This window comes from Dendronephthya gigantea, unplaced genomic scaffold, assembly GCF_004324835.1.
Source record: "Dendronephthya gigantea isolate DGI-Jeju-01 unplaced genomic scaffold, DenGig_1.0 000096F, whole genome shotgun sequence".
NCBI classification, from domain to species: Eukaryota; Metazoa; Cnidaria; class Anthozoa; order Malacalcyonacea; family Nephtheidae; genus Dendronephthya; species Dendronephthya gigantea.
In genome coordinates, this window is record NW_021163106.1 from 289,995 (window position 1) to 302,227 (window position 12,233).

The 12,233-nt window shown below is 36.2% G+C and overlaps 2 protein-coding genes across 3 annotated transcripts; both read right to left on the reverse strand.

The window, feature by feature from the left end:
* On the reverse strand, window positions 1-4,601 carry LOC114534002 (DELTA-thalatoxin-Avl2a-like). 2 transcript variants are annotated; one of them, XM_028555641.1, is made up of 6 exons: window positions 4,520-4,601; window positions 4,163-4,238; window positions 2,937-3,396; window positions 2,183-2,387; window positions 984-1,242; window positions 1-403 (listed from the first exon to the last, which is right to left on the reverse strand). In XM_028555641.1, exons 2-6 carry the CDS (start codon window positions 4,230-4,232, stop codon window positions 78-80), a joined length of 1,320 nt encoding a protein of 439 aa, XP_028411442.1. In that variant the 5' UTR covers window positions 4,233-4,238; window positions 4,520-4,601; the 3' UTR covers window positions 1-77. The 2 variants fall into 2 exon arrangements, with proteins under 2 accessions (XP_028411442.1, XP_028411441.1); XM_028555640.1 differs by lacking the exon at window positions 4,520-4,601 and adding an exon at window positions 4,355-4,425.
* A 6,519-nt stretch (window positions 4,602-11,120) lies between these two features.
* Window positions 11,121-11,873, reverse strand: LOC114533970. The gene has a single exon (XM_028555608.1). The coding sequence runs from the start codon at window positions 11,871-11,873 to the stop codon at window positions 11,121-11,123; it is 753 nt and encodes a 250-aa protein (XP_028411409.1).
* Between the last annotated feature and the right edge of the window lie 360 nt (window positions 11,874-12,233).

Sequence of the window (12,233 nt, forward strand, 5' to 3'; positions counted from 1 at the left end):
CAGGGCAAATAACAAAATAAAACATGTGTGATTGAGAGGATTTATTTTGCAAGACACAAGACATCCGTCATTTTTCTTCATACAACAGGCCAGATAGGCTTTCTGTACGAGTTTTTCTTCTCGCAGTAACAACGCGATCCCCAAGTATACCAACCACATCCTTGCCATGCCCAACCGCTTTCCGTCTGTTGGGTGGCATAGGGGCGGGTGTTACCACTTGTTGTTTTCATGTGTCGATACCGTATGCAAGAATCGCCATAACAAGAACAATAAACACCGAACGTGTAATGACAGTCGTCGTCGTCATGACAACCAGAAGGTGCTATGGTGCACTCATAGACTGGGTTGTCGTCTGTGGAGTATTTGGCGAAGTTGAATGTCTGCAGATCTAGTCCACGTTTACCTGAAATATTGAATGTTTCTAATGAATTATAATACATCTTTTCGGTAATTACGTGACAAGATTTTACGTCACAACGTTTTACATTTAGAACCAACTTAAATGAAATGGAATTCAAGTTTTACTCTCACGAGCCACGTGCAAAGAAGTAAAGCTTCCTTCTTCAAGACATGCATGAAAAAGTTTTTTTATTTTGATCAATAAACATTGAAATAAGCCATAACACGAAAACGAGGCTGGGGGTCCAAGACCGCGTGCCTCGTTCCCGCGTTATATGTCGTATTTCCATACTTATTAGTCAAAATGAAAAATTCTTTTCCATGCATGTGTTGAAGAAGGATGTTTTGCATCTTTGCACATAGCTTGTGAGAAAAAAACTTGAAATGCATCTCATTTAAGGTAGTTCGAAATTTAAAACGATAATCTTGTGACGTAATTAGCGAAAACGTCAATTCACATTTACAAGAATCCAAATTAACCTGCCCATTGACGTGATGATGACATTGATGATTGGGGCATGGTGTTGATCGTGATGATTTTTATGATGGTGACTTGTCGGATTTGTTTATTAATTCTGATATACCTGAGATGTGATTACAGCCGAAGTTCAAGAAACCATCGAAATAGTATTGAAGATTTATAGATTTCGCTTGGTTTTGTTGCTGTTCACTGAGGACCTGCCAGATTGGTGTAAGAGTAAATTGTATCGGAGCTGGGCTGCTATGGCCTTCTTCTAGAAACTGAAGGATTATTTCATCTGAACGGTCGTAAAGGAGTTTTTGACGCGTCGTTGCATTGCCACCACGGATTGTAATTGATGTCGTCATATGTTTTTCAGATATCTTAAAAATGATGGTTTGAAAATTAATTTCGATAGCTATGTTATTAGACGTTTGCAAGGTGAATCTTAATACAGAATTCCTAACCACCATCCGGGAATATGTGTGAAGCATTTTGCATGTTAAAGTTTCACATGTGTTGACCCAACCACCGGCCTGATATAAAGGAATGACGACGCATTTTGGCTACCGTCGTCAGTCGATCATTAAAATGTAACAAAACTCACGATGCACTGAGCATAACTTTGCAACGAGCATGTTACCAAACTGTAACCAGCAATCCTTGCGGATACAATGGCTCAAAAGTAACATGATCTTTACCCTAGACTGGTATGCAATGTATACGATAACGTGAAATAAATATAGCAAAAGTGTTGTAAAAATGTGAGGAAACGTACTGTATATATCCTAAAGGGATACGGCAATAAAAAATATCTTTGGCTATTTTGAAAGAACGTCATGATTATATGTACAAAATTCGTTTACGGATTTTTGTCAACTTTATTATTTCTCAAGATATTTTCGAATGTCATGATCATTGTCTTCCATCCGCCATTTTGGATATGCATATTCTTCTCTGATATGCGTTACGTCATAAGCTGGGTGAAAATTCGTCTTGTAACTTCAATTTAATGATTCAGCGAAGTGATAGTTGCGGGTATTACAGTCTCAAATTATAGCGTTTAAATTGTTAGAGTTCTAAATTAAAGGGTAAAACATGTAGTTGTTTTTTTTTAAGCGTCAGCCATGCTTTTGCAATTAGATCTGATTATAAAACAAGATGGCGGATATATCTCGATTGCCAATGTTTTTATCACCATGCAATATCTTTCGTAGAAGGGATAAACAAATTTTGTAAAAAGTCTCTATAATATATGTGAATATCTTTTTCAACAAAGCAGAAATAATTTTTATTTCCATATCGTGCCTTTTAAAAAAATACCTTGTTAATCTCTTCTGAGGAAACACCAAAACATGCAGTGCCAGAAACTGAGGAAACTTTGACATCCTTCGCCAGAGAAGCACATGCCTTAACGGTGAAATCACGTGCGGTGTAGGAGGATGACTGCTCAGCAAAAGCATATTGATCAATACTTGCACCAAATGTTACCGCTGTGATAACGTGCGAGCCATGCGCGTGGAGAAACCTAGTAGGTTAAAAAAGGGCGTAAAATTAATATATGAGTACTAGCTATATCACTTTACAATTATATAACAGTGACTGGCTAAGAATTTAACCTTTAGTTTTCGGTTGCATGTCACGCCACTGTATATTTATTGACAACAGAGTTGGACTAAAATTCAGTGGATATAAAACTACAGACGTATATGCAAATATAAAGAGAATGAAACATCATTTTGTATTTTCCGCCATCTCCAGGGCCAAGGGCTGTTCATAGGATCCCATTTACGCGAGAAATAAATCTTTATGACACCAAACTCACACATGCTATTGTCGGGGTTGTCTGCCGGGATCATGTTAAATGCTCATGTATTCTATGCAATTCAATAACTCAAAGTTATTTCACGCTTCGTTGAATCTCGGCTGATACGCTCATAAGCTCATAAAATCTCATAAGCTCGTAACACAAGTGTAGCTCTCGACTGCACAATATATTAATGAACACCTTGTATCCCCAATGTTTATACTCAGATTGATATATAACTATTCCAATATCGTATTATTATATAAATACCTTTGGTAATCTCGCCAAGACGATTCCCGCCAAGGATTTGAAATCTTTGTTCGAAGGGAAGCAAAATCACTAACGACCTTTGAATCCATTTCTGTATTGTAAAGACAGTTTGGTTTCATTTGCTGTTCATAAGCCTTCGTTTCCAAGTTTAGCGACGTTCCGCTAATTTCGCGTTTATTACCGCTGACGCTTTTTGTAGTGGCGTCCAGAGAAGCCCCAAGAGAGAAGCCTCCTTCGTATTTTGCATCGAGATTTGTCTCAGTGGCGATGCTTTTGTAAAACTCTCCAGTGTTCTTGTAAAATGATTGATCTTTCATGGTGGTCGCGAGGTTTATCGTTCGTAGGCATTCCTCCGGAATCTCTTTGAAGAATGATATTCCATTTGGGATGTCACCCAAAAGATCCTCTTTAGGAACATAAATAGATGTTCCTAGCAACGCGTGGAACTCTGCTGAGCAACCTCAGAAAGAAAGCAATAACATGATTAGTATATTTTAACATTCTACATGTAATAGTGATGAATGCATTTGGCAACATGAGCATCTATTTGCGGTAAAGTATGGACCGCCGGTCCTGTGCTGATTTCCCACGGGCAATCAGGCCCTTTTTAAGGAATTTCTGAAATATACAGGGGGCTATTAGCAATAGGAGCCTTTCCCTGAAACAACAAAGAAGAAATCGTGGCCAAAGAGGGAAATTTTTCAAAGCAATTGCCAAGTGGTCCTATTTCCTATAATCAGAACATTCAAATTTACAAGATTATTTATTCCAACTGTACTTGAATAAGATAATAAAAATGCACAAAAGTCACAAGGTTTATTTACGAAAGGTAAAGGTGATGGAAAAGCAACAGACTTGACCAAAAATAATCAGGAAATCCTTCTTCAGGATTGTCACGTTATTAGGCTACTTTTAGGCTACTTTTTGTCGATATATATCTCGTTGCGGGAAAGGTCATATATGCAAAAAGTCCTGCAGGCGATGACCAATATAGTTTATGAAGAAATTAGAAGAATTATCAAACATTAAGGTGTTAATATACTGTATTTAAGTTAAATTCAAAAAAAATTATTCCCTCCCTAGAACCTTCCTACTGTGTCTCTTTCTGTGCATAATTTTAATCTATGCAATTGCAAGTGATATGACACGGCCTTAACTCAAGGTTTATAGACAGATTTTAATGACTATTTATTGTCAATAATATTTCATTTATAACATAGTCATACTTCTCGTTGCCAAAAAGACCACGTAGACAGCCAACGCTGCAAAATTGATTCTCTTGCTGATAGTCTTCATTTAAACCTAACAGAAAGAGTTGGAATATCATTTAAGAGAAAAAGAATACGCGTATAATATGCATGCGAACTAAATATGCGCGTAACGTGCATGTAATTATTCAGTCGAAGAAGCATTACCACCTTTTCACTGATTTCAAAGTATATAGTATATTTCTTCAGTTTCAAAAGATTAATATCAAGATAAATGTCATTCTTTTATAGGACAGTTTTCTTGGATTATTTAAGCTGTTCGTCTTTAATTAGTTGGGTCAGTTGGTTAAACTTTTAATTTTGTCGCTTATTCACCTGTCTGAGTTTAATTTTGAAGAGTTGTGATATTTCTCAAAGGAATCGGCATTCATGCGATCTTTTACAACGCCACCAGGATTTCTTGAATGAGAAGCAATTAATATACAACGAACCTTTTTAATTAACACCTAGAATTTTTAGCGCCTTTTTTTGCATTAAGCACGATGCTTAGACTACCATGGTGAAAGGGGCAATGCATGCCAACATTTTGCAAAGTTAGTTTGGGTATGTTAATCATATTACCCGACTGAACAAATGTTGCAAATTTACGTCTCCGATAGGCAAAAGGCAAAAAAGGGTAACCTTTTTCTAACGTTGTTAAAAGAAAAGAAGCTTGCCAGAAAAGAAACTCGTCGTTTACAATCATATTTTGTCTAAAGGTACACACACTCTCAGCTACATATACATACACTGCCGGTTGTTACAAGCACATTTTTGTTACAGCGAATGTGTTCAATGTTTGTGATTTCTGGCCGGTGATAAAATAACATATAAAATTATTAGTCCGTCCACGTGAAAAATTCCTCTTTATCAAGTCAGGGTACCGGCAAAGTCTATTAAATTGTAACTTAAGCCGACCTAGATTAGAGGACAATGAAAGTTGATGGAACCTGCATGATATTGCTTGATGAATTTGTTCAATTTTATGTCAATGTCAAAGGAGAACAATGTTATTGACCTTGCATGACAGTGACGATGGAAGCAATTTAGGAAATGCAATAATTCCAAAATGAAGGCAAACATACTGCTCAATTAAATTTTTGTAAACGCGTTAAATTTTTGCCGTGTCGTATTTTCAACAATTTTCAATTTTTCAAAGACAAAATATGTTGCAGATGTTATTTTTATTGCCACAATCGACAAAACAAAATCGACCTGGGGGAACCATGATTATATCATTTTTGCATGTTCTTTAGGGAAATGTTTTTACAATTGGGACAATGTAACCATTTTTAATCGTGTATTTTTTTGTCAGATCCAAGATTAATTAATTTAAATGTCTACAATTGCATATAGATGTACGACTGGTTACGGAAAACTACTATTCCTAGCTTTGTACAGACTCCACTGTGTTTGGTTTTAATTTAGAAAGTTATAAAGAAACTCGCAAACATAGCTTGAAAACTTTTAATTGGGAAATTTGCATGGGTAAACATTAGAAAGAGATTAAATTATTTTATTTCAGAAATTCGACAATATGCCATTCACCACGCCTTTATAACCGTGCATGCAATTCATCGGTACAAAATTCGAACTCCTTTTTAAAGTGTAAACGCAGGAGTTAAAGTTACTTCTCGTGAGAAAATATATTCCATAAAAAAACAGTACAGGATCTCAAAAGTGAGGCATTCAGGTTTTCCACTACTCCTTTTAAAAACTTATGAAAGCGGATGACGTTAAAAAATAAAGCCTCCAATCGATACACAAAAAAATTTCAAACTTTTCAAAATGTGAACAAGACTCAAGATTCCGACGACGCATTATGAAGGCTATTGACCATCGATTGCAGTTTTACACTTCAGGCGAGGGGCTATTAAAACTGGGGTTAAAACTGCTTTTAACATGACAAAATACGGCAATGTTTTTTATAGATTTTGATCAAAAACGTTCCGTACGATGAGGGATGACAGTGATCCCTGTATTCGTCATTATTTGAAATATTTTATATGATCCCATTGTTTAGAAAAATAGTCCAACGGACCTCAACCAATTTGAACCAATTTAGGATGATGTAAAATATTTCAAAACAATGAGGGATAAAGGGAACACTGGCATCTCGTAAGAAAGGTTTTTCATCAAAATCTATAAAAATATTGCCGTATTGCCGTGACAAATCACGCTAAAAGCAGTTTTAAATCGTAATTTGATTGCAAGAAGTTATCAGAGGTATATTTTTTTATTAATTCGTCTCAAACTACAACTTAGTGATGTTGTCTGATTCAGCAAGTCTTTACATCTTCAACTGTTTCTCTAAACTTTGACAGCCCAGTCAATTGAAGCAATCACACCTGCTGGAAATTGACATGAAACATATGGTTTATTTCATATCAATTCAAGATTGACACACCTAGCTTATTTATTGGGCCATTCCATTTAATAAGTGCACCCCCCCGTGGATTTTTTACTGTCTGGATCTTCAACCCTCTTGGATTTCTAACTGCTTTCCCATGCACCCCTCCTTGGATTTTAATATATAAAACCTAATATCTTCTGCATTCGTTTTCTGCCCCTCGGATCGTTCTTCAGGTTCAGATACATCATCAAGTGCTGCATTCTCCCCTGAAATTTGCTAAACGTTTAAAAAAATAAAGTTCACGAAACTCGTGCGATGCACGCTGCTCACAGCCCCTCCACGCTCTTCTATTCTTGTCTTTAATATGTCAACTTGACCACGAATTTGTTTCTTTAGCACAAAATAAAACTTAAAACCATTAAAAATCTTTTGCATTTTCAAGATAAAAAACGAAGCGACGGTACAAAAGTACAGATAAAGAAAATCCCTCGAGATACAAAAAAGTACCTGTTGAGTCCACTGATCTCGTTGAGACCAGTTCACTGCGACTGGGTCACAGAATACTAAACAAAATGCCATCTCCATTTTCTTTTGCGTAGGTGCTATCCCCGCGTGCAATTATACAAATTTTAAACATTGCCATTGCTAATATTAACCATTAATTGCAGAAACCAGAACAGAACTTTAATTTATTAAATCTTGCAGTCTCGGGCAGTGCATTTACATTTTATGTTTAAAGCATATGCAAGTCATGGAGGAAACCTAGAAAAGAGTGAAACTTCCCGTGAATATAATTGTGTTCAGACAATGATTCGTTGAGTTCGTCAGCGCACGGAAATGAATTTGGCTATTTTAGCCACAACAAGAACTATCGACATCGACCGAGAAATTCAGATCTAAGTGAAACGACAGATTCATCTAGGTAAAGACATCATGGAAATAATCATTTTCAAAACAATTTTATTGTGTGCCATTCAATCTTTTCACGCTGTATCTAACACGTTTATCTGGCATTGATGAGCAAGTTTTATTTTACCTCGGCGATTAATATTTAATACATTTTTGATGAGTTTTGTGGAAAATCCAAACTAAATACACTAATTTAAATAGGCACAGCGAAGGTGAAGACCCAAATATGGGAGTCCCAGATAACTAATCCTTCACGAAGTCTCACAGATACAATACAGAGAAAGAAGAGACGTGGCCAATATACACGCTGTTTTCAAAGGGGATCACGATCGAGCGCTCACTCATAGAGTCTCAGCCAGTCAAAACAGCGCAGTCGGTCAAGACAGCGCAGCCGGTGAACTTGGTGAGTGACGAATCCGACGAATAGCACTTACGCAAGAAAACCACTGGAGATACTGGAGATGGCTTTCAACACGAATGGCGGCATGCACTCGGATTACTGGAAAGTTGGAAACGAGATTGCGACGAATGCGACAATTATTGTAATAAAAATGGCGTTTTTTATCCGGCATATCAAATTTCACTGGTTTTTACATGGACATTTTTATTCAACAACGTGTTTTACTTCTCCACTGTCGACAAAAATTCCGCAAATAAGTGACTGTAAAAGAAATTAATGCGATAAAATCGAGAACTTTGTGGTATGTAAGAAATATTTCTACTATAGACGGGTATAATTTGCGATGCGCGTTCAACATATTGTGTAGGTAGTTATTGTTATATGGAAGAATCCTTAAATGAATGATTTTGTTAAAGCTTTTTCAATTGCATGTCAGTACATTCTTGTACATTCAGTACATACATGTCATACATGTTAAAAAATTTACCCAAACAAAGTTTTGGAATTTGTTATTTGAAGGCATATTTTGACTGTATTAAAAATATACGTAAATGATGGATGATACAAAACAAACTTCAGATCCATCCCAATAAAACGAAACATATGATCATTGGATCTTCCCACAATCTCAAGAATAAAGTATGCAGTAAGCTTATTTTAATTAACAATAAACCGAGTAAGTACCGAAATATTCATGACTCGGCGTGAGCCTGGATGAAAGGATGTCCTGGGATAAACATATCCAATCTATTTGTTCTAAGGCTAGTCCCGGCATTGGTACAATCAGACGGATTAAACCTTTTGTACCACTGTCGACTACCAAAATGTTATATATAATGCTATAATACAGTCATATTTCGATTATTGCAGTTCTCCATGGGATAATTGCGCGAGTGACGTCTTACTGGGGCAACTTACGATACTTGGTCTTTTGAATTACTCGAGAACCAAAATTGAAAATCTCTGGATGAAAGAAGAAACAATTTTAAGTCCATTTTTATTTGTAAAATTTTGAATGGCAACATCGCTCCCAATCTAAATGAATCATTCCTATTTAACAATAAAAGAAGTAATACATACAATCTCAGAAATAGGAGTACTGATTTAGCACTAGTAAACTTTCACGCCCCTCATGGAAATCAGCCCCATCGGGTTGTTGAGGCTAGCACAATTAAATTAATTGTATGGTTTGGTATGATATTGTATGTGTTACGGAGACTCCAATTCACTCGATCGTTTCACCAAAAATGTTTTTAATTTACATAATCAAGTATAAACATACACACATAACACATTTCTTCTCAAGCCCAAAAATCACTTATCCAACCCTCGCCACGCCTACTTTTTCTACCTCATTCCAGTGTTTTTGCTCGGCCAAAACCGTAATAATTATATGCTTAAAATATATAACTAAATGTCAATTTTAAATTTATGAGTCAATATTTAACATTATTAGAAATATTGTCAGTCTTCTCAACAGTATAGATTAAATTCACAAATTTACCTCTTCCATGTGTATATGTACGACGCCTGCATTTCAGGCTGCACAGTGCAGCTTTAAATTCGCTTCAGTAGAATCGTTCCGAGCAAATAAGCCATATTTTCAACTTCTTATCATTGAACTCAAAAGAATTGGAAGGCTACCTCCTGATTAAAATAGCCAAAAATATTGAAGCCAAATTTTACCTCCAGACACGCGTGTTTTACCTCCAGACACGCGTGTTTCAGGAGGGAACATAACTTACATAAGGAAAACATGAACTGTTTAGCGGCGAAGTTACATACGTTCGGATTTATCGTTTATTTTAACGATTTAGGCTATAATTTTGTAATCAATGCTGATTAAAGCATACCTCGAACCGCGGCCTGATGAAATTATAAGGAAAATGTAAACAGTTTGTTCGAAAACGATCACCACTTCAAAAAGGTTTGCAGGCAACAAAACAAAAAATATATATTTTGTTGTTATGTGCTCATAAAACATATAAAAAAGAAAATTTAGCTGTTAAATAAATATTGTTAGAATGTTTTTTCGTAAGTTTCAGAGGGATTAAATTGATAAACAATGAAATTAAATAAGGAAATTCACACAAACACTTTTGAATTGTCCCGGCTTCACTCCTCGTTCAACGTTTTTCATAAGAAAGGGCAATTTAATTGCGAGTTTGATAGAGATAAATTTAGTATACTTTACTCTGTAGTTTTCACGGATGCTTTTATCCTAAAAATACAGTGCAAAACGCACTTTATGTTCTCTAAAAGATGTTTTTAGTGCTTGCATGTTGAAGTATTATTTTTGAAGTTTCAAAAAACCGCGTGTTTAGTTGCGTGAAAAGACTGGGCATGACCCCAAAATTTGGCTTCAAATCTCCAGCCGGAGGTAGCCTTCCAGTTCTTTTGAGTTCACTGCTTCTTATACAGTATTGAATTCAGGCTTACGAAGTTATAATAAATTTTGTGGCAAGTTTTCTTCACAGCTATTTATTTGAAGCAGTTTATTTTGGCCGTCGTCGTCGCGTGCTGTCCTTCTTGTTAAGGTGTGTATTGCGCAACACTGCGAAAAAACATCGCGAACTTATGTATTTAAGTTTTGTGTCATTTCATAAAATAAGTTTAGGTCAGGTTAGCTCAGGAAATTTGATCGACTGCAGTCACAGTATGATTTTACTAATCGAAAAATAATACCTCGACGTTTAGTGTGTAGGGATTTAAATTATTTTTGCTGTTTTAAAGGTTTAGCTAATATCTGACCATAAAAATCGCGCAATTTATGACATAAAAACTTGAGATGTCCGCCAGATGTCTGAATAAAAAGATATCATGAGGGCCTAAATGTACTCATGCAGCTCGAAAATTGAACACACGTAAATACTTTTGGCTTTTGTATCCTTCGCAAAAGTCATCAATTATTTAACTTTATGTCTCCCGTCAGTTGTGATTAATTTCTGGCAATTTCCTAACCTCCAATATTCTCCACTTAATGTTGGTAAGCTTACACTACAGATGTTATTTTGCCAAATATCTCTTTTTACTCATTTGTCTAACCAGGCATCGAAGATAAGAGCACATCGTTCAGCTGTATGCATGCAGCAAAGTGTTTTATTGATTTCAATAAGCAACTACAAATCATTAAGCGGTATTATATGACCAGCTTATTGTATACAGATATACTAGAAAGAATTAGTAAAATGTTTGTTAAGGAACGTTTTAGTCGATTAAAGTATTTATGATAATATTCAGATTAAATTGTTTCATAGTCTAATTTGTCCACAAAATTAAATGTCCAATCCGTGGACAAAAGTTTGGGTCTTGTCTCCTAATTTATCGATTATCGCTTGACGAACTTTGGAATAGATTTTCTCGTTCAGTGTGAGGGAATCGGCAGCCTTCTCTAAGTCAACCTGACTGTTGCTGTACGTGAAGAATAAAAAGCGAGAATCGACTTTTGTTGCTTTGAAATATGCACCGACAAATTTCACAACGACTTGGCCACTCTTATCAACGGTGCAGGGAATGATTTGGAAATTGCCTTGCTGCCCCGAGACACAATTGTGATCAAACAGCTTGATGGTGTCCCCACCTGAATTTTTGAACGATTCTAAGGTTGCTTTCACGACATCCACCAAGGCTGGTTCACCATCACCAACTAATGACAAGAGGATGTCCAGGACCACCGTAGACATTTCGAAAGAACCCGTGTGTGAATGGTACTTACTGAACTGGAATTGTTGAGTAACCCAACCAATCTTCATCAAGACGTCTGTGTAAAACTTGTACCAATTGGCGCTGTCAGTCTGGCGGTCATGTTTCTTACTTGCGGCTAATTGTGCCAGAAGTGTGGAGTTCAGGACGTCTTCTTTATTTTGCCCAGACAGTTTTTCAGTGAAAGACACAAGGCTGCCAGCATCTACAAAGGCTTGTCCTTTCCCTTTCTCGGCCAGCGTGCTTTTCAAAGATTCAACCATTCGCATTGGCATTGGTGAGCCTTCATGGAGCTCGAGAGATTTGACGAAACTTACAGCGTCCATTTTATTTCTTGCTTTCTCACGTTGTGGTATTTGAAATCAAATTTATGAAAACGTACGGTGCACTGCGCTTTTATATATATGCAATCAAACGGTCGGTTTGGAATGAGGAAATTTATAACAACAAATATTCTGACAATAGGGGGCGACTATACAATGGTTAGTAGCCTATAGCATCAACTCACTCTACCTGCATGGGGGAATTTTTAGCAATAATGAAGAACATTCTGGTGGTAAATAGCGGACGTTTTGATTGTAGGGAGCAGAATCTTGTTAACATTGGTGTTTTAAAACACATTAAAACTATATATATATTAAAAATTATCATGATAGAGAGTTATTATGCACTACGATACTGGACGG

Bases quoted from the DNA above. Each gene is read 5' to 3' on its own strand.
- LOC114534002 (XM_028555641.1), bottom strand. From the start codon at position 4,232: ATGAAGACTATCAGCAAGAGAATCAATTTTGCAGCGTTGGCTGTCTAC. The intron at 3,397-4,162 runs GTATGACTATGT...TTTCTTTCTGAG, and splicing joins GGTCTTTTTGGCAACGAGAA to GTTGCTCAGCAGAGTTCCAC. The intron at 404-983 runs GTATATCAGAAT...TCAATATTTCAG, and splicing joins CGGCTGTAATCACATCTCAG to GTAAACGTGGACTAGATCTG.
- LOC114533970 (XM_028555608.1), bottom strand. From the start codon at position 11,873: ATGGACGCTGTAAGTTTCGTCAAATCTCTCGAGCTCCATGAAGGCTCA.